This window comes from Cucurbita pepo, chromosome LG11, assembly GCF_002806865.2.
Source record: "Cucurbita pepo subsp. pepo cultivar mu-cu-16 chromosome LG11, ASM280686v2, whole genome shotgun sequence".
NCBI classification, from domain to species: domain Eukaryota; kingdom Viridiplantae; phylum Streptophyta; class Magnoliopsida; order Cucurbitales; family Cucurbitaceae; genus Cucurbita; species Cucurbita pepo.
The window spans coordinates 1,729,843-1,751,654 of NC_036648.1; the positions used below are offsets into that span (position 1 = coordinate 1,729,843).

Genomic DNA, 21,812 nt, shown 5'->3' on the forward strand with positions numbered 1-21,812 from the left:
TCTCTAGACACCCGGCAGTATGCTAGCGAGGATGCTGGCCTCCAAACGAGGTGGATTGTGAGATCTCTAGACACCATGCAGTATGCTAGCGAGGATGTTGGCCTCTAAACGAGGTGGATTGTGAGATCTCTAGACACCCGGCAGTATGCTAGCGAGGATGCTGGCCTCTAAACGAGGTGGATTGTGAGATCTCTAGACACCATGCAGTATGCTAGCGAGGATGTTGGCCTCTAAACGAGGTGGATTGTGAGATCTCTAGACACCCGGCAGTATGCTAGCGAGGATGCTGGCCTCTAAACGAGGTGGATTGTGAGATCTCTAGACACCATGCAGTATGCTAGCGAGGATGTTGGCCTCTAAACGAGGTGGATTGTGAGATCTCTAGACACCCGGCAGTATGCTAGCGAGGATGCTGGCCTCTAAACGAGGTGGATTGTGAGATCTCTAGACACCAGGCAGTATGCTAGCGATGCTGGCCTCTAAACGAGGTGGATTGTGAGATCGCCAAACACACCAAGTGGTATCCTAGTAAGGACGCTGGCTCCTAAAAGAGGTGGATTTGCTAGTGAGGACGCTGGCCCCTGACGAAGGTGGATGAGGACGCTGGCCCCTAAACGAAGTGGATTGAGCCAGACACTAGACAGTATGCTAGTGAGGATGCTGGCCCCTAAATGAGGTGGAGGAGGACGCTGGCTTCTAAAGGAGATGGATTGAGTCAGACATTAGACAGTATGCTAGCAAGCACCCTAGCCTCTAAAGGAGGTGGATTGTGAGGCTAACGTAAAATGTCTGATGGCGATACATTATAGGTCAATGTTAGCCGAGAGGTCAAAACTCAAAAACAAGTAATTTTTTTAATATTTTTTAACCTTTAATTTTCTTTAGAACATAAAATTTTGATACGCAATTGAACTTGAAGTATTATATTACTTAAAAACATTTGGAATTTTGAAATATCGGCCATGAGCCTATCTCACTCCACCTCTCTTCGCTTCACTTTTCCTCGTACATGTCTGTCTATTCCTCTGTTTCAACCGACAAGACATTTGAACAATATACAATAAGCTTTATATAACCCTGTGTTTCTCTGTATTACACTTGCATCAATCTCTTAATATGAAGTCCATGGATATGTTCATCAATGGCTGGAGCGACTCCGCCGAGAATTTCCTTGCAAACAAGAACGGGTGCTCCCCCTGAGATTTACCCACCGGCCAATTCCGGCCGCCGCCGCCGCCGCCTCTTTGCCTACTTTTCATTCTAATTCTCATTCCACCGTCGCCGTATCTCGGCCGGGCCATTCTCAATTCGCGTATCAGGTCTTGTCCCACCTCAGATGCCTCGTAGGTACGGGGGTGGCCGTCTAAGCTCCCGTTCCAGTCCACGTGGGTAAGTGTGGCCGGCACAACCCCTCTCCGATCCCACATGTTGAGTAAGGTCGGGAAATAGTTCTCCTCCGGGTAACATATGTACCATCGTACGCAAGGCAGCTTGAATTTCGACCAAACCCTCTGATCTCTCACCACTAACGGCGCGTGCCGCCGTGTCAGGACCCAAAACTGCGACCCAATTCGAAAATCCGCCAATTTAACCACCGGAAGCATCACGTCCGGGCCACGTACCGCCCACCTATCAAACGCGCCGATTTCGTTTCTGAGAATCTCGATGAAGCTCTTCTTGGAGCGAATTAGCGTTCTGTAAGTGAAATTGAAGGAATGAAGAGGAATGCAGGAAGGGGAGAGAAGGGCAAACATGGAATTAGCAGAATCATGAAGCAGAGCATGAGCGAGAAGGCGGCGGGCAGCGGCGGCGAGAGAAGGGGAAAATCTCCTAGTGGGTTTGGAGGGGATAACCCGGTGGGCGAATACGCCGGAGAAAGGAGGGTCATATTCCCCGGCGGGATCGGCGTGGATATAGACATTGAAAAGATCGGTTGGAACGTTTTCAAAGAACAATTCCCAAAGAGGAGCAAAAGGAAGAGGGGAATTCGTGAGAAACATGAAGGCCAATTTGTGAGTCGGCGATGGGGTAGCGTTGACACCGGCGGCAAGTGGGAAGAGAAAATCGTCATCCTCCGGCGGAAGTTTGGGAGATTGTAATGGCAAAACAAAAGGGTCATTGGAGGGGTCGCCGGAATCAATGGTGGTGAGGCTGTTGATGGTAAAGAGAATGGCTAAAGGTAGGCAAAGAAGCAGAGCAAAGATGAAAGAAAGTGGGTTAGGGAACAGCATGGCTTTCAGAGTCCGCCGGAATCCCAGAATCCCAGCGCCGCACAGACAAGACAGAGCCGCCCTTTACAGAGGAAATGTGAAGTGGAGCCGTTGAAACCGGCGAGGAGGTTAGATCTGAGTCATCGACATTACAGAATGGACGGCCAGGATTGAGGCAGAACCGACACGCTTCGGTTTCAAAATCCAATTACCCGTTTATGGGGGCTGTCAGACACGGATTACAATATATCTCAACAAATCTCATATTAATAATTCATTTAATTAAAAAACCTTTCATTAAAATGTATAATTTTTAATTAATATGAGATTTAATTGACATAAAATTTCCTTTTCAACAGGAAAAAAAAAACAAGGGAAAGTTGGTCCACGGAAAAAGAGGCGACTGCTGGATAACACGTGGCAATCATGCAGAAGAACTGATCGGACGGATAAGGATGAGTCAGGATAAAGTCTAATGGGAACGCATGATTGGTTAAAAAGGGTTGCTGTGTTGTTGCATACCGCACTGAATCATTCCTCGTCTGGTGGGAGCCACGTCAACGTGAATTTCTTCATACCTTAATTGGTATTAGATATTTAAAATTATTATAAACTCCAAATTACATAATCATGAATTTTAAATTTTCTTATTTGCTCTTTATCTCGTTACATATCATCATTAACTTCACTGTTTTAAAACATGTCTGTTGGGGAGGTTTCCACACGCTCCTCACTGTTATGAGATATCACAATATCTACTAGCACTGGCTTGAACGGTTAAAACTTTTAATTCCTAATATTCTTTGTTTTAATACAAAACAATATTAATTTATGAAAATCATATTTACTAAACATTATTATAGAAGTAAATAGCAATAATTAAGGGAATTGACTTATACCAACAATCAATTGCAGCATTAAATGAAGAGACAGCAATAATTTATTTATAATGGGTTTAAGCGTTAGAAAATACTAAATTAATAATCTTAAAAAAAAAAAATAAACACAGTTGAAAATTTGATTAAAGACAATCATTTCCATTAAGAATATATATATATATATATAAATGAAGAAAAGGGGAGAGTAAATGACATGAAAGCAGAGGAAAAAGGTAGGTGTTGGGGAGAGGAGCAGAAGGAAGGGAAGGATAAGAATGGAAAAATGTGTAAATAATATTTTGGAAGTTTGTGAAAAATGGAGTTATGGTGGACATTTGTTGGAAAATGGGATTGAGGTTGGGGCTGGTTTGGGCCACCGACGGTGACATTATCATCAGAATTCCCCCCCTATGCCTACATGAATGGTCAGGACTCTCACAAGAACCCCAAACAGAGAAATAAAAAATTAAGAAAAAAAGACTGATGGGGCTTGCGGAAGGAGGCATGTGGATGAGTGGGGGACACACCAAACTCATCACTTTTATACAAAAAACCCTTCCTTTCAAATAATTGTCACACTTTGGTGAAGAACAACACCAAGAACAGGAAGAACAGGAGGAGGAACAGGAAGAAGAACAGGGAATCAATCAATCTTTAGTACCATTTTCTCGCTTTTCTTCTGCATTTTTGTTGGGGGATCTTCTGTGTTGTTGTGTTGAAGATATGCCAAGACCAGGTCCAAGGCCTTATGAGTGTGTTAGAAGGGCTTGGCACAGCGATAGGCACCAACCCATCAGAGGTTCTCTGATTCAAGAGATTTTCAGGTCTGCTCTGGTTACCTTCTTCCTCTTCTTCTCATCATTTTTGCTTGAATCTCTCTGTTGGGTTGTTTCTGATCTGTGTATGTTAGGGTTGTGCATGAGATTCATAATTCCTCCACTAAGAAGAACAAAGAATGGCAAGAAATCCTTCCTGTTGTTGTTCTCAAAACTGAAGAAATTTTGTACTCCAAAGCCACTAATGAGGTCTTCTCCTTCTCTATTACCCTCTTTAGTCCATGATCTTTGCTTAACCTTACTTTTCCCCTCCTTGGATAGGCTGAATATATGGATTTTAGTACACTTCGGGACCGCTTAATGGACGCCATTAATACCATTATACGCCTTGATGAGACTACAGAAACTGGAGACTTCCTTCACCCATGCATTGAAGGTACTTGAAATGTTCCTTCTTTGGTCCCCCTTTGAATCCTCTTTTTTGGGGCTTTGTTTTGATCCCCCTTCTGTTGAATTTCATTTCCCTTTCAGCTGCTCTTAATTTAGGCTGCACACCCATAAAAGCTTCAAGGAGCCAACGCAATAATATCTCTACAAACTATCTTAGTTTTAGGAATCAGGACTCTCCCACCTTGTCTCCTCCACCAATGACGGTGAGGAATTCTCCTTGTGTCCCTTACTTTTGGAGTTTGGCTAAGCCTATGCCCAATGATTTAGGCCATTCAGGGTTCAGATGCCAATGCCTTCTACCTCCTGCTCATACTTCCACCTCTCCAAAGTTCCCTGCTTTGTTAACTCCATATGGTTTGATGGAAAATGCTCTTCCATCCAGCAAATTCTCTGTTTATCCGCTATATTATGGAAATGGTGTTCGGGAACGACAACATTCTGGTATCGAAATCGCTCCGATTTCTACGCCTATTATGGAGAAAACTAGTGCCTCTGGAAGCCCATGTGATGATAAATGTGATCTAGCATTGCGGTTGGGTCCTCTCACAGCGTCAAGCTCGAGGAGCTATGGAAACAAAACTCCGCTTCGTGTTCTTGGTTCGGGTAGTTCATCGGAGGATTGTTCCCCAGTGATGGAAAGGAAGGTTCCCTTGATTCCAATGGTAAATTCATATGGCTTATCTGAACACAATACATTCGGGCGCAATCTTGAAGATGAATGTTTCGATGCAGAAACGAGGATGAGAAAACGAAAGGCAGATTGTAGTCATTCATTGAATTGGCTCCCAAAGCTTCCTTCCAGTAGGTTCATAGGGTGAATGTTAAGAAACAACAGAATTATAGACGAAAGAAAGGTCGAACGGACGAGTTCCTCAGACACAAATCGTCCCGGAGCGGACGAGTTCATCTAAAGAAGCAACTGGGTGAGGTTACTGTCTGTGGAAATGGGGGACAGAGAGGCATTGAGGCAACAAGCTGATATATCATATGCTTTGGTTCTGTGGGTCCTTTTGTTTTTTTTTTTTTTCCTTTTGCTTTATCATCTTTGTTCTTTTTGGGAAAGGGCTGAATGAATTGATCATTGAATGTCTGGATGGAAGTCTCTGCGTTCAACTTTTAATGAGTGGTGACATTAGTTCTCTGTGGGGTCTCATATACATAATTCTTGTTTTATCCATTGTTAAGGTACACAAAGCTTGCTGCTTTTGGTTAAACTTGCCTTTTCATATCAGGAAGTTGCTTTGAGAAACAGAGATTCAAACACATTTCATCAACATGATGATGCTATGAGTCATTTTCCATTACATGCCTCATTCTTCCCCTTTCCCACCCGTCGTTATTCCGCACTTTTTGCTCGTAACCGCCCGTCGTTAGTAGATATTGTCCTTTTTGGGCTTCCCTTCAAGGGAGATGTTTCCATACCCTTATAACGAATGTTTTGTTCATCTCTCCAACCGATGTGGGATCTCACAATCCACCTCCCTTTGGGACTCAGTGTCCTCGCTGACACACTGCTTGGTGTATGACTTTGATACCATTTGTAACCGCTCAAGCTCACTGCTAGCTAGCCGATATTGTCCTATTTGGGCTTTTCCTTCTGGTTTTAAAACACTTCTACTAGGGAGAGATTTTCATACTCTTATAAGGAATGTTTTGTTCCTCTCTCTAACCGATGTGGGATCTCACAATCCACCTCCTTTTAGGGGCTTAGTGTCCTCGCTGACATACTGCTTGGTGTATGACTTTGATACCATTTGTAACAGTTCAAGCCCACTGCTAGCTAGCAAATATTGTTCTATTTGGACTTTCTTTCCGGTTTTAAAACACGTCTACTAGGGAGAGGAACTTTCTCTCCGGTTTTAAAACACGTCTACCAGGGAGAGGTTTCCACACCCTTATAAGTAATGTTTTGTTTCTCTCTCCAACCGATGTGGGATCTCACAATCCACCTTCCTTTGAGGGCTCAGTGTCCTGGCTGACACACTGTTTGGTGTATGACTTTAATACCATTTGTAACAGTTCAAGCCCACTGCTAGCTAGCAAGCATATATTATCCTATTTGGGCTTTCCCTTTTGGTATTAAAACACGTCTACTAGGGAGAGATTTTCATACCCTTATAAGAAATACTTTGTATTCTCCTCTCCAACCAACGTGAGATCTCAAAATCCACCTTTCTTGGAGACCAGTGTCCTTGTTGGCACACCACATGGTGTATGACTCTGATATCATTTATAACAGCCCAAGCCCATCGCTAATGAGCAGATATTGTTCTCTTTGGGCTCTCCTTCTAGGCTTCCCCTCAAAGTTTTAAAACGCGTCTAGTTTTCCATACTCTTATAAGAAATGCATAACCCAAAGAAAGCAAATGGGAGTTTTATTTGCATAATGAGCGAAATCTGGGAGAAGCTTTACACTGTATACATAAAAGGATTGGAGTTTTGGGGTTGTGAATTATGATACAAAGTCTTGATCAGAGAAAATAGAGCAAGGGGAAGTCGACAAGGATGAAACAAGAGGGCTACTAAAATGGAAGTCAATCTGCAGCCTCTGATGGGGTATAAAATTACAGCTACTCTGCTTCTTCTGCTCTTCTTCCAGCTCTTCAATGGTTATGGCCGCAAGAAACCTTTCAAAAAACGCTCTGCAGCACTCTTTTCCCTTGCAAACCAATTCTCCAACCTCTCCTTTCTCTTTGCTCTCGTACATCAAACTCGAGCTATCGAACTTCAACATGTAGGCTTGATTACACCCCTCGAACAGTCGTTCCCCTAGCGAATCAACAATGTAACAAGCATCCTCTTCCATCTTCAACACGAAGAAATGATCGTTCCAACTCACGATGTAAACTCTCGTTTTGTAATTTGGACAAGTTTTAGTAGTATTGACCTCATTCCATATTTGCTCGAACGACATTGCTTCCGACAAGCAGTTGAATTTCTCCGGACTGAAGAACCCCACGAATGAATTTTCAGCTGAAACAGTGATCGGTCGGACATCGGCTTCCATAACGGTCTCGAGGTCGAAATGCTTGTTGGGAAAGGAGTTTGAGTAACAATGGTTATTGCAAAGCTTTTGCCATTCTGATGAACCTTCCATTATGAGGTTGTCGAGCTCCGGTCGTGTTGGCATCGCACCGTAATTCGAGTGCAGCCAGTGGGTGATCACGGCGACTATCGCCGTGCAGGCGCTCTCACCACCCGCCTTCTCACTCCGCTGGTCAAACGAGCCAAAGAACACCTCCGTCTTCAGCTTTGCCTTGCCATCTCTACTAACTATTTCTTTAGTTTCCCACCTCCCTCTGCTGTCTTCTTTGTTTTGTTCATCAATTTCCAATGAAATCTCTGTGCTTTCTCCTTTCTCCTATTATTTTTATATAATTCAAATAATCAAATGAATATTATACTTTAATTGATGACATTATTGATAACGGTCTCTATAATATTACAGTTGAACAGGTCAACGGATAAGAATAACTGTTCCTTACGGTTTCAGAGTCAAATAAGGAAAAACAGAGTTTTATTTCCAAAGGGCATACCGTTTGAGAAGTGGTTGAAATGGGGGCGGTGGGCTCGGTGTCGTGTTGCTGTCGGTCAACGGAAACTCCGTCGTTGACCGGCGTGTTGGTCTTCTCCGACCACGGCTCGACTTTCCCCTTAGAATATCTAAAGCTGAAACTCAGCCGCCTCTTCTTGGACAACAATTTCCCCAGCTGCTTTTGATCGCCTCCATCTTCCTCCTTTGGATCCGCCAAACCTCTGTTTTGACCGTCCGATGAAACCGCTTTACCCTTGTCTCTGTTCTTCTTCCTGAAACTGGTTAGATCTTTCAACGCTTTCAAAAAGCCCTCCTTGTCCTGTTGCTGCTGAATCGGGTCCGAATCATCCCTGACCTCCACAAAATTCACACGCACCTTCAAATCCAATAACCCATCAAAACCCATAAATTAAAATCTCGAAAAATTCTTCAAAACAACGATGAAATTGGATCAAAGTTCTTACAGAAAGCGTAGCTTGATGTGGAGCACCCTTCAACGTAATCGGAACATTTCGCTCCACTTTCGTCTCCATTTCCAAAAGCATTTCCGCTAAATTCAACGACGCCTTCCCTAAAACAGAGAATTTCGTCTTGGATTTTGTGGATTCTTCCTGTAATCATTCAATAAATTTCAAAAACATGGATGAAAAGGAAAGAAAAGTGATGATAAACGTACGAGCAAGACGTAGAATTTGGTGTCCCAGGAGGCAATGGAAGAAGAGTCATCGGCGAACTCAAATTCACAAATGCTGAGGAATTCGTGATCCCATTGGAGGGTTTGGATAAGAGGTCGTTGGGCGGCGGTGCGGTCGGTTTGGAGAGGGGATTTTCCGTAGAAAGGAACGGATAAAATGGAATGTGTCGGGGGACCTTTCCATTTGATTTCAATGGCGATTGCTTCCTTTTCACTACCGAATCCATGGAGCTTCAAATCTCCGAATTTGACCTGGAATTTCTTCATTTTCGCCATTGATAAGGTGAGGAAGAAAAAGGGGAGAGAAATGTGGTATGAAGGAAGGAGGAGGAGGAGGAAGGGAGGCGTAATATGAAGAGTGGGTCAGTGACAGGCTGACAGGTTTTTTTTTAATTTGTTTGGGGGAACAAGTCCAGCCCGCGTTTCCGTGTAAACCAAAAGCCTTTTTTNTGCTGAATCACCACACCTAAATGGGGGTGAGAGTTCTCTTATTTATAATCATTTTCAGGATACAAGAATATGTGAAGGGTAATATATAGAAATAACAATAAATGGAAAGATATATGTGGTAAGAAGGTAATTATGTGATATTTGACTTATAATAAAATATCAAATATGATATATATGTTAAACTATAATTTAATACTAAATATCTTTAACACCTCCTTGCAAGCTGAGCGTCGGATTGAATGAACGTGAAGTTTTGATTTGAATAATTTAAAGAGAGGTCGAAAAACACTTTACGTGAAGATTTTAACAACCTGGTTTGGAGGAAGCGTAAAGAAACGCTTTCTTGGCCATCGAAAACTGCAGAGGTATCGTCGCTCAACAGTGATATTGTCTTGGCTTCAGCAAGAATATGTCTAACCCATGAAGAGGGATCGTCTCTTAGTGACGATGCTGCCTTGGCTCTGGCGAGAATATGTCTAACCCAAGAAGTAGAATGGGAAACCTAGAGCAAGGGACAAAAACAATGTTGAAGCCGGAAGAGTTTCCACAGTGGACGAAGGGGCTAATTTTGACGAGTAGGGTGGCGACAACTTGGTTGGCGAAAAGGTCGATAGGTAAATCTCTACAAAAGGTCGATAGGTTTAGGTTAAGGTTTCTGTGAAGGATGAAGGGAAGATTGGGAAGAAAATGAGAGAGGCTATGTTGACTAAGGGGAAACCGATTGTATTGGAAAAGGTGAGGTTGTATGTACAGAGGATGGCGAATGGTGATTTGGAGGTCAAAAGCGTGGAGCCGAAGAATAATCAATCGCCTCCGCATGTGGCAACCATGGAGATTCCCCCTGCGATATCAAAGTTGCCGGTGGTGGTGGGAAAGAATAATAGAGGATTCAAAAACCATTAAAAAAAAGGATCGGGTGGTTAAACTTAAAGGGGTCTGATACCATGAGAATGTTTGTTTAATCCAAATACTTAGGTGAAAGTTATATTTATAATCAAATAAATTAGAATATAAGAAGAGTAATAAATGAAAATAACAATAAATAGAAAGATATATAGGGTAAAAAAGGCAAATACGTGATATTTACCTTATAATAAAATATCAAATATGATATATATGGTAAACTATAATTTAATACTAAATATCCTTAACAGGGTATAAGTTGGAGCATTCCAAACACCTAATCCTAAAGAGTGGACGTAGTTAACACCGAAGTTTTTCTCTTAAAAAAATGATATTAAGAATGTAAATTTTGTCGAAGTCCAACTTAAAATATATTAAATAATTAAAATAATAAAATTTATATGGTCAGCACATTTTATATATAATATATATAATTCTAGCTTTTGTAATACTATTTTTCATTTAACAAGTCAACTTTTCCTGGTTTGTCAATTTATTTTAATTGAAAATAATTTATAAATTCTTCTTAAATTAATTAATTTTAATAAATAAAGTTTCAGCTAAAAATAGGGAAATGGACAAACACTATCAAAATTTATAAATTTGAATGAAAAAAAATTGTAGATTTAATGCTAAAAATTCTATTATTTTTATTAATTTCTTATCATAACCTTTCAATTAATAGCTTTATTTAGGGAGGTTAAATTCATTAAATGCAACCTTATAAATTCAAGAGCTAAAACGGTAATTTTGACCAATAAAAGCAACGGCCTGGTTTTCTCTCTCATTTATTGCTTACGTGGAACTCTTATTGGAGTACGGCCTACGAGGCTTTAGCCACGTCACAAGTCGGTGCATCATACGACCAATCTGTGAGCGACACGTCATAAAAACAATAAAATGGTACGAAAACGCGGTCGAATTTATTATTATTATTTTCCGATGAAAAGCGCGGAAAATGAGATATTATACGTAAACGACAAATCGGTCGTATGTTGTAAGGATGATAAGTAATTACGGTCGTATGTTGGATGTTGGACGTCGGTCAACTTTTAATTTATTTTATTTAAAATTATGTTAAATAATTATAAATGGTGGATAAATAATTTAAAAAAATAATTAATTCTTAATCTAATCAAATTGGAATTCTTCACATGGATGATAAGCAATTAGAGTCGTATGTTGGATGTTGGTGAACTTTTAATTTATTTTATTTAAAATTACGTTAAATAATTGTAAATGGTGGATAAATAATTTTAAAAAATAATTAATTCTTAATCTAATTAAATTGGAACTCTTGACATAGATGATAAGCAAGCTTTTGCTCCGTGTGGAAAAATAGCTCGGTATCACTTTCGGTATCACTTTCTCTCCCACTTCACACCTTGGAACGCACCATTCTTATAGAGAGAGAGGCGCGTTCACATCTTCTTACCCCCGAAATGGTAAATGGCTGGGAAGAGGAAAAGTTCCTTTTTTTAGGGTACCCCCGAGAATAGATTCAGTGGAGACGGGGTGGGGCCTGTAGCTCAGAGGATTAGAGCACGTGGCTACGAATCGCTGAGTTATATCCCTTCCCTTCCTTCTTTTCGCACTATTACGAATACGAAAAATGAAAATAGTTGGCAAAATTGGATTCAATTGTCAACTGCTTCTATCGTAAATAGGATTGACGAAAAAAAAATGACGATTATACAAATTTTTCTAATCAGATGTTACAAATTTTTCTAATCAGATGTTCAATGAGGTTTTATCCAATGAACTTGAAATTGAACCGAATCGATTCGGGTTCAAAAAAGTTAACCCAACCCAACACGAAATGCTCATCCAACCCAACCCCTATAATTTGAGTTGGGTCTGTTCGAGTTCGGGTTAACAACGGTTCTAAATATCAGATGCTGCAATTTTATTCGGATAACAAAATAAAATACAAAGCGGATTCTTATATAAACATAATATTGGATACGAAACTTACAAGTTACATCACAAAGAACATAGGTGGATCTGTGAGTCATTTGACATACAACTTAGTTGCAAAAGGCAGAGTTCCTTAGAAAATAAATTTGGTGCCTGAAAAACGAAGGCCTGGTATGAACTAAAAAAAAACAATCCCTTGCGAACAAGAAGATTGTGGTGGCAGACTTGTACAACCCGCTGCCAGGACCAAGGCCCCTGGATGGAAAGGCACCAAATATATAAAAGCAACCAGGAACATGATTTGACCAGGCGATCCATAAGCCCTCCTACCCCTTTGAGCAAAACACAAGTTCAAACGTAACCGCAAGAAACCGAGGCGTGGCTCGGGTAACACAGAACCTAATAACCTCGAACCAGAAACCGGGAAACTCAGGGAAGGCTGGTCATCAATCAAAGTGTGAGACATCTCATGTGAGAGAGCCTAAACACTGAAAAAAAAACAGACCCCATTTAAGGGAGATCTGTAAAAAAGGAGAGATTGACCATATTCCCTGGAAAATCGACTCGAGGTTATTAGATGACGAAGACCCATACCCATGGACCCAAAAACTACAGTCTAATGATAAAAGCTCCTGCTCAGTAGAGGATGTCGCATCGATGGAGCTGAGCCAAAAGAAGCTCGATACTCGTGGTGCTGATTGAGTTGCAGTGTTTAAGATTCAAACCGAGGAGGGAGTTGCCTAGTTTTACAAGAGCAAGCAAGCTCTTGTCAGTTAAGGCAGAACATCCAAACATAGAAAGGATCTGCAGGTTGAATTGGTTGGCTTGAGCAAGTGCTGCAACTCCAAAATCAGTGATACGACACTTGGAAACGTCGAGATCATTGAGCAATGGACAGTTCTCTGCAATGGCTACTAAGCTTGAATCAGTTATCTTCAAACAACCATCAAGATTGAGCGATTCAAGAGTCCAACCATGAAGCTTGGTCAAGGATGTAATCACTTTATCGGTTAAATTCATACAGCCACTTAGATTGACCTTCACCAATCCTGCTTCACAGTTCTTAAACAATGGCAGTAGCCCAGAATCTGTAATACCATTGAGCCCAGATAAATCCACATGCTGAAGCTGGGGGCATAGCTTGCTCAGAAGAGATAAGCTTGCATTACCAAACCCAGGGCAATTGGAGATGGTTAATGACTGAAGCGACTTGCACGAGGACGCTGAAGGCAAGTTCAGGCTCGAATCCTTGATCCCTAAGCAGTGTACTAGAGAAAGAGCCTTTAACTTTGCACCACAGTTTAAGATGGTACCAAATAAACCCAATTGGGTTATCCTGTGACATTCCTCCAATTGTAAGTTCTCAATGGAGGTAGCAGCCTGAGCGAAAGAGATCATTCCCTTGTCGGACAAGAACGAACATTTTCGCAAGCAGAACTTCCTTAAGTTCGGGCATCCCTTCCCAATGGATTGTAGCCCGACATCGGTCACACCATGGCAAGACACAAGTGTAAATGATTGCAACTTTTGCAAACCATGACCATTTCCCATGGCCCAAAATCCCCTCTCAGTAACATTTGTCAGGCCAGTAAGCATAAGGTCTGTAACTGCCCTGCCGTAATGTCCGATAACAGCAAGCGACACGTCAGTGACATTTAGACTCTGGAGCTTCACCTTGCTTAAGGTGTACGAGGTGGACGAGAACAAGCTCACTATTCCTTGATCCCCAATAAGGGGGCAGTCTCGGATCGAAATAGACTTCAAATTGGAACAATATTGTCCAATAGCTTGAAGGCTTTCATTGCCAATGTTTGCACAAGATTCTATTGTTATATCAGTCAGATTCGGGCAGTTTTTGGCAAGTTCCAGCAAAGCTTTGTTTGAAATTCCAGGACATTGACATAAATCGAGCTTCTCTAGGAGTCGACATCCCTTGGCAATCTCAATCAGACCTTCATCTCCTATAGAAGACAGATTCCACAAAGAAATAGCTTTAAGGGAAGGACATCCATAGGCAACAGCCTTAAGGCCACCGTTCGTAACGTCACAGCCATGATTGCCTCCACGAATCGAAAGCTTGCCCAAGCCACCACAACTAGCAGTTCCTACTGCTATGGAAGCTAGTCTTACATCTGTTGCCTTCTTCCCTTCCAAGTTTCGTGAAAGACATCCATCGTTATCTGCCTCGTTCTTAGGCTTCGAACTATGAAATTCATTACCACCTATGCTGCTTAAAAGCATGAGCCAACGTTTAGAAACGCAAGCACAGAGGCTCCTCGTCTCTCTATCAGGCAAGCGTCTGAAGATTTCAAAGAGGCACTCATCTGGAAGAACTTCAATAGATGCCTCCTTCTTTTTGAGTATTTCTTCACTAGGCACAAATGGGGCACTGACTCTGGACCTCTTACGAACCGGATAATATACGTCCACACGACGATCAAGAGACAAAAAGAGACTCGTATCCTTGGGGTTTGGATAGATTGGTGCCCCAGGGAAAAAATCCTCACTTTCTGTGACTGCAAGAACATTAGATAAAGAAATTAGTCGAAACGTCCTCCTACCGAGTTCACTACTCGAGTGAGCGTACCCCAATGAATCACACACCAAATCATCATTTTTCTACTTAATAAAACCACAAAGTTTGTCTGATATTAGAAACCAAAGCAACATATCAATATCTAACACTACTGATATCATTCCTACCAAGAAATCTACAATAAGAACCTTATCAAAATCACAGCTAACGTTCTCAGATTGAGCTTCCTTGGAAATCCCAACAAGATTTGTAACAAATAGCTCACAACCACAAGTCCTTACCATAAACCTTAAAGTTCACGAAATTAAACTCTTCAAGTCTTGACACAATTGATCTAAAACGGTATAAACTCTAGGATCTACAAGTTACAACATAGAAACATACCCAAATCCAAAAAGGAGTTAAACTATATCACCACACCCTCCAAAACAAAGATCCAAAGTACAAAAAATCAAAAGGAACCAAATAAACAATCTGATAAAGCACAAAAAACCCACATAAAAATTACACTTGAAAATCCTATCATTCAAGATCACAGAACAAAAGGGGGGGAGAACCAGAGTTAAAGAAATCTTACGAGTAAAACCAAAGATCTTAGCCATGGGTAGCGATTGATGAGACCCAAAAACTCGAGTGTGGGCAGCAGGCCACCAAAAAACCCTCCAAAGAGAGCAAAAAGGAGAGACCCAACAAAGGTGAAGACGGGGATCACCAAGTTTAGAGGTGAAAAGAGCTTAAGCATGAGTTAGATGGAAGCCAAAATGACATGAAAACCCTATCAGATAGGGAAAAAAGGAAACAGAGAAGAAGAAGAAGAAGAAGAAGCAGAAGAAGAAGAATTAGAGGGTAAGGGGAAAAAAATGAAAGGTAGCGAATGAATCAAATAGTCTTATTGACAGTTGAGAAGTGAAGGATTTGATGCACGCTACCATTAACCCACATGCAATGTATTTGCCCTAAAATGGTGGACCTTCCTTGCCTATATTCTTCCACCTAATCAAATCTTTTCTTTTCTTTTTTATTGAAAAGATTGGATTTTTATTACCCTGTTTGGATGCTCCTCTATCCCCTATCCTTATTCTTCACAGGTTCACGACATGTTTGGACACTGGGTTATCCTACTTTTACAAGTTTCCCCCAAAAAAATATCTAAATTTTAATTTTAATTTTAATTGTTCATATTCCATAGTGGCATGTGAATGGAGAGTCTCGTCTTTTATTTATTTTAAAGCAAAATTTAAGAGAAATTATGAAATTCGACCACTTGGTGAATTTGCAATTAAAAAAGGGGACCAACTTGATGAATGCTTTGAGCAATGGGGAAATTCCCATCTTTATTTCAAATTGTTTTCAATTCAAACCAATCAATGAGGACCAACTTGTTCGATTGAAAACTACACCTTCCTTTATACAATTATGATTCCGTGCATTATGGGGTACACTGAAACCGCTCAAGCTCATTGCTAGCAGATATTGTCTACTATGGTCTATTACGTATCGTCATCACCCTCACAGTTTAAAATGCGTCTACCAGGAAGAGGTTTTCCACACCTTTACTATGAATGTTTTGTTCTCCTCTTCAACCAATGTAGAATCTCATATACGCCCATCTTTTTGCAGCCCACTGGTCATCCAATTTTAATTTGGTACATGGTAAATGTTGGTAACGTACAGGTATAATTTAGAAGTAGAAAGCAAGGAAGAAGGAAAACCAATCCCCTGTGAAACATTGACTGACCCACCGATCCACCAATGGATTCTTTCCCTAACTTTATTGGTCTAAATTTAAAGCCCTTCCCTACTCGAGAATTCTCTATCATTCAAGAACAAAATGTCAAAAAACTTACTATACATACGTGTAAAAATTAGAATATAGAAGATTAAGATTATAGAGTTAATAATTGACGGTAAAAATTATAGACGTTTGAAACATTTACTGAACCCATCAGTGATTCTCTTGACAGAGACGTTTTTATTCATATATTGACAGTAAGAATTTTTAAAAAATTAATCTTTTTAACATAATACTTTAGTCGTAGGGGCATAAATGGAATTTCGTTATGATTATGCTACTTTGGGATATGATCTCCACGATTTCATGAATCATTTTTAATTTAATAAAGATAGACCATTTGATGTCATTTTATTATATTAATGGGAAGAATAAAGGCTCCAATAACTAAATAATATATATATTTTTTTTAATTAGTGCATTTAAATCACAGCAAAGGGAGGACTTGGGGATTGTGCATGTATGTTCATCGCTAATCAATTAATTAATAATTAATTAAATTGCAAATTGCTGCCAGGTAACATCATTGAGGGCCAACTTTATATGAAATTTAATTAAGCAAATTAAACTATATAATAAGAATGCTTTATTTGGTGGTAAATCGGACCTTAATTAAAATAATGGTCGACAAAAAAATCACCCTTGGACAATTAAATTGGATTGTTACATATTTTATATTTTATATAAATAATTGCATAAGAAATGACTCGCTCGTGCTACACGGGAAATTTCCTAATACCTTCTGCACNTTTTTTTTTTTTTTTTTTTTTTTTTTTTTCATATTTTTTGAAATAAGAGCATCTTTGATATCATATCAATCTCGTAAGTTGTTTATCAAGTGTCGCTTGCTTTGTCACTAACCTATCAGCACGAACAACCTCGTAGATATCCTTTGTGCGCACAATTCTAACTTCTCAGTACCAACAACTTTGCAAATATCCTTTATGTACAGAATCCTATATGTGCATACACCTCATCGGTTGGAGAGGGGAAACGAAACATTTCTTATAAGGGTATGAAAACTTCTCCCTAACATACGCGTTTTAAAATCATGAGGCTGAACAACGAAACGTAATGAGCCAAAGCGGACAATATCTACTAACATTGATCCAACGTCCTTGCTGGCACACCGTCTCGTGTCCATCCCCCTTCGAGGCTCAGCCTCTTCACTGACACATTGCCTCATGTCTATCCCCTTCGGGACTCAGCCTCCTCACTGGCACATCGCCTAGTGTTTGGCTCTGATACCATTTGTTGAACCTAAGCCCACCGCTAGCAAATATTGTCCTCTTTGGGTTTCCCCTCAAGATTTTTAAAACGTGTATGCTAGAGAAAGGTTTCCACACCCTTATAAAGAATGCTTCGTTCCCCTCTCCAACCAATGTGAGATCTCACAATCCTCCCCCCTTCGAGATCCAACGTTCTTGCTGGCACTCGTTCCTTTCTCCAATCAATGTGGGATCTCCCAATCCACGTCCTTCAGGGCCCAACGTCCTTGCTGGCACCGCCTTGTGTCCACCTCCCTTTGAGGCTCGGCCTTCTCGCTGACACATCGCCTCGTGTCCACCCCCTTCGAGGCTCAGCCTCCTCGTTAACACATTGCCTCGTGTTCACCCCCATTCGGTGCTCAACCTCCTCACTGGCACATCGCTCAGTGTTTGGCTCTGATACCATTTGTAACAGTCCAAGCCCACCGCCAGTAGATATTGTCCTCTTTGGGCCCATCCATGGCACTGGTTCTACCAGTGCCAATGCCAGGCAGCATCCATGACGGCTTCTTCTCTGTTATAAGCCATTAAAGCACAAAGTGATCAAATCCAACCTCTTTAAAGACATCTATAGCTATGCTTCTTTTGCTACAACTAGGAGCCTTACTTGGAAAAGAAGCTTGAGATTATCCACCATCTGAAGTATAAGAGCGCGCAGGTATTCGCGTCGAGCTTGCTTGATGAAGAAGCAAAAAATAAATATGAAAGATTCCAAATGAATGTAAAATAATCTTGAACAATACATGACAAGTTAATGCATCTATTTGTTTACCCTGCAAGCTAAGGGAAGAACCAAAAAGTGGCCATAAATCCTCCTTTTAACGTGATCTACAAGACCCAGAAGCCAGGAAATGAAGCAATTTATCATCAATTAAGTAATCTAAGGACTAAATCTTTACAGACACATCATATTTACATCATTTGACCTCTAAAACAAGCCTAGGCACGACGAGACGAGACGATAACAATTGGGCTCAGCCGAAATGCCATCAAGTGGTCAGGTTTGGAGGTAGATAATCAGACAATTGCCCAAGAACACGAGCCTTCGTGTCAGGGAAAAGTTCAAATTTTTTAAGCGCCGAGATCGTCCCATTGGGGCCTACTTCGATGGGGTAGGAAAGAAGATGACCAGGAAGATCGCCATCAAAGGTATCGTCCGAGTAAAATTGCCAGTTTTCTAAGGCGAGCTTGTTTACGAATTGGACGCAGTCTTCACTCTCCGGGTTATGGAAGACTTTGTCAAACAGACCAAGATGTTCGTACCAGAGAGCCACTCGGAAGCCATAGATTTGACCTCTTGCAGGCTCACTAGATGCCAAGTGATGCGGCTGAAAAGCCCCCATGGCTATCTCAGAGTCTCTTCCTCCATCCATTGACCTCTGGTTGATGTTTGCAGACCCAATAATTATGTATTCATCGTCAACTGAAATAGAAATTTCATGTCTTTTAAACAAGAACTCAGAGAACAATCACATAACATGGTTTAATGAGTTTTGAAGTCTTACCTATCATCATTTTAGAATGAACATAGATCATAAAACGTCGAAACTCTTGAGCACGAGCGTAATCCGAGTTCGGTTCTGGTTTCTCCGGTGGAATATATTCTCCAGTTCTCTTCTTCTCTCGATTGCCAAGGCAGAAGAACGTCAGGTAATCTGTAGGATTCGCGTCGAGACCCTTCTTCCGAAGAGCTTGAGTTATATCAGTGTACATCATGTCTAAGGTTCTCCTCTGCCAATCTAATATTGCTTGAACTGAAGCACTCTCAGGAATACCTTCCGGCCACATTGGAATCACAATATATGCTGTAAACCTCTCTCCAGCTTCAATCTTGCTTACAATCTTCAATGAAATCTCCTTTGGAATAAGATGCAAAGCATTGATGCTTTCTACCCTCACACCATTTGATTTCCACCCATAAGAGCTTCCAATGAAATACTGATTCTCAATATATATGAAATTTTTAGCTCGGCGAATGGCGTTAATATAAGCATCTTGAATACTTCTATCTAAAACACTATCCTTCCCACTTACAAGGCCTAGTTTAGAAGCATCTTCAGGTATCTCTGGAAAGCCCTCAACAGCACCACCGTCGATAGATCGAAATATTTGAACATTCCATGTGTCGGGGTCGTCTGATGGTAATACCATTACGGGACGAGTAATGATTTCTTCAAACTTTTGCATTGGAATCAACGAGTTATTTCCAACTTGCTTTCGCCATCTTTGCTCAAAATTGTACAAAACATCCCAAGCAACTGGTCCTTCCAGGCGGCAATGGATGTCATGCCATGGTTCCCGAGGACCGCCTTTCCTTATCGAAGAGCCTGAAAAGTTAGGCTGGTGAAAATCTTTATAGTGGATTGAATCTAGAGTTGAAAACAAAGGGTGTTTTGGTGTATCATATCTCCCATCACATAGATCAATACCACCAACAAAGCTCACGATCCTTCTTTTCCCTGTTCCTCCACCAGCTATTTCACTATCAAGCACCAATGTTTTTTGGTGGTGAGTAAACGTGGTTGCTGTCTCAAACCCCTGAATTATGGTTCTACCAACATCAGGATACCGTGGGCACAGAACGCATCGAACCTTCGAGCCCCTGAAATACTCTGCAGTTTCTTGATCGTGAGTTGCCATCAAACCATCTCGTTTGAACTCTTCAATGGAAGTTCTGTCATCCCAAACAAGAAGCAAAACAGTCACACCTTCCTCTGCTTTCTTCTTCAGCAGTTCCCCAAGAGTAATATCGTCTCCTGTTTGTCTTCTTTCTCTGTCTCTTATCAATGTTATTTCAGTATAAACAGACCAACCAGTTAGATAAATCAAGTGTTTCGCATTGCTAATTGCATCGAAAATGTCCTCCCAACACCTATGAACTTCATGAAAGTTCCCTCTTGACAACCCGACTCGAGGGAGGAAGTTGTTTAAAACATGAGCATCTTGGTAAAGAGAAACTTTGCAACCCCATCTTTGCTTGAAGAATGTGAATGGTACACCACCGAACTTCGGATCTCGGATTCCTTGGGACCAGCTCCTGTCTTCAACAACACTCGAAAATTGTAACTTTACATGGATTTTAGGACGACCATATAATGGCTTCCGGTCTTCATCTAATATTTCAACCCATCTCTCATATACATATCCCTTAATGATATCCTCAACAGGCACATAAGCTCTTCCAATTAATGTTGCACCAACTACACCTCCATCTTTTATTGTGAATATAACATGTGACAGTGTATGAGCACAGTATACACGAAAATGATCATTCCATTGAGGACTGTATGGCTGATCCACGATTCTCGTTCGGCCAACTCGGGCCTTATCAAGATCGAGTGTTGCGTACATTTGAGAGCCAACAATCTCCATATTGGATGAACATAGAAAATAAATGACAAACAAGAAATTAGACCCCCCTGTCACAAGATACTGCTACATCCACCAGAAAATTTACATACCTCAGGACGGCAAAGAAGGCATCTCTTCACTCCAGCAAGAAACTTTTTGGCTGACTTTTTTTTACATGAGAAGAAGATGAACAATACGGTAAATAAAACTACAATTTACTAGAGAACCGATGAAAAAGTATCAAAACCTTTCTTTTTCCAGTAATCTCACAATGAAATAGACTTACCCTTTTATCCTGCAATGACAAATTCACCTCAGTTAGTAACTGCAAATAATAGGACATTCTATGGAATAGAATCAACTTGACCTCATTGATGGATTAGATTTTAGAACCATACCTTCCCGCAGAAAACAGGACATCCAGTTCGAAGCTTGTCGATTCCATATATATCGGCTTGAAGCGTCCCATGAAGCAGGCGCGGCATTTATCTCTTGCAGCAGAGTTTAAAGAGAAAAGGATCCTTACTTTTTCCCCGAAAATGCGTCGAACAAACAGGAAAACTCGGATATTCCTCCATCTGGGATAGCGTAGATTCATATATATATACTAAAAGGGAAAATGAAATGGGAAGAAGAGTATCTTCACAATTTTTTATTTGAAGAAAGAGATGAGTCATGAAGGAATGGAAGATAGAATAAGTTCCCGCCTTCGTTTCCAAGAAGCCCAAGTCTAAAACTGATCCAACAGATCACAACAACGGTATTCTTAGGAGAAGGAAGATGGGGGAAAACCCAGACCAGAAGTTTACTTCTTTAGGGGTTTTCCTTCTTCCTTGTATAGCCTTTGCCGCCATGGCTACTCCAAGCCTGTTTCCCTCCTATTCTGCAAGTTTCAAATATCGTCTTCCTTCTTCTGATATATGATAAAATATCCATATCGATTATAAAAGATATTGGAGGCATCGATGGATTGAACGATGATTCAATCTTTGATGATCACCGTTAGAACACGATCCATTTCTACACCATTCTAGAACACGATCACACCCAAT

The 21,812-nt window shown here is 40.8% G+C and overlaps 5 protein-coding genes across 6 annotated transcripts; 1 reads left to right on the plus strand and 4 right to left on the minus strand.

Moving 5' to 3' along the window:
* Positions 1 to 900: 900 nt before the first annotated feature.
* Positions 901 to 2,535, minus strand: LOC111804975. Its single transcript, XM_023689822.1, has one exon. The coding sequence runs from the start codon at positions 2,229 to 2,231 to the stop codon at positions 1,104 to 1,106; it is 1,128 nt and encodes a 375-aa protein (XP_023545590.1). The 5' UTR covers positions 2,232 to 2,535; the 3' UTR covers positions 901 to 1,103.
* Positions 2,536 to 3,334: 799 nt separating this feature from the next.
* Positions 3,335 to 5,577, plus strand: LOC111804997. Its single transcript, XM_023689853.1, has 4 exons — positions 3,335 to 3,912; positions 3,999 to 4,113; positions 4,186 to 4,300; positions 4,396 to 5,577. Exons 1-4 carry the CDS (start codon positions 3,812 to 3,814, stop codon positions 5,130 to 5,132), a joined length of 1,068 nt encoding a protein of 355 aa, XP_023545621.1. The 5' UTR covers positions 3,335 to 3,811; the 3' UTR covers positions 5,133 to 5,577.
* Positions 5,578 to 6,665: 1,088 nt separating this feature from the next.
* Positions 6,666 to 8,869, minus strand: LOC111805094. Of its 2 annotated transcripts, XM_023689986.1 has the most exons (5): positions 8,526 to 8,869; positions 8,314 to 8,460; positions 7,851 to 8,225; positions 6,737 to 7,675; positions 6,666 to 6,697 (listed from the first exon to the last, which is right to left on the minus strand). In XM_023689986.1, the coding sequence occupies exons 1-4, from the start codon at positions 8,817 to 8,819 to the stop codon at positions 6,767 to 6,769; spliced, it is 1,725 nt and encodes a 574-aa protein (XP_023545754.1). In that variant the 5' UTR covers positions 8,820 to 8,869; the 3' UTR covers positions 6,666 to 6,697; positions 6,737 to 6,766. The 2 variants fall into 2 exon arrangements, with proteins under 2 accessions (XP_023545754.1, XP_023545753.1); XM_023689985.1 differs by having other exon boundaries at positions 6,666 to 7,675.
* Positions 8,870 to 11,819: 2,950 nt separating this feature from the next.
* LOC111805226 (EIN3-binding F-box protein 1-like) lies at positions 11,820 to 15,271 on the minus strand. The gene is made up of 2 exons (XM_023690186.1): positions 14,927 to 15,271; positions 11,820 to 14,329 (listed from the first exon to the last, which is right to left on the minus strand). Exons 1-2 carry the CDS (start codon positions 14,949 to 14,951, stop codon positions 12,450 to 12,452), a joined length of 1,905 nt encoding a protein of 634 aa, XP_023545954.1. The 5' UTR covers positions 14,952 to 15,271; the 3' UTR covers positions 11,820 to 12,449.
* Positions 15,272 to 18,141: 2,870 nt separating this feature from the next.
* Positions 18,142 to 21,812, minus strand: LOC111805228 (phospholipase D alpha 1-like). Its single transcript, XM_023690189.1, has 5 exons — positions 21,159 to 21,812; positions 21,047 to 21,055; positions 20,871 to 20,924; positions 18,915 to 20,775; positions 18,142 to 18,832 (listed from the first exon to the last, which is right to left on the minus strand). The coding sequence occupies exons 1-5, from the start codon at positions 21,243 to 21,245 to the stop codon at positions 18,399 to 18,401; spliced, it is 2,445 nt and encodes an 814-aa protein (XP_023545957.1). The 5' UTR covers positions 21,246 to 21,812; the 3' UTR covers positions 18,142 to 18,398.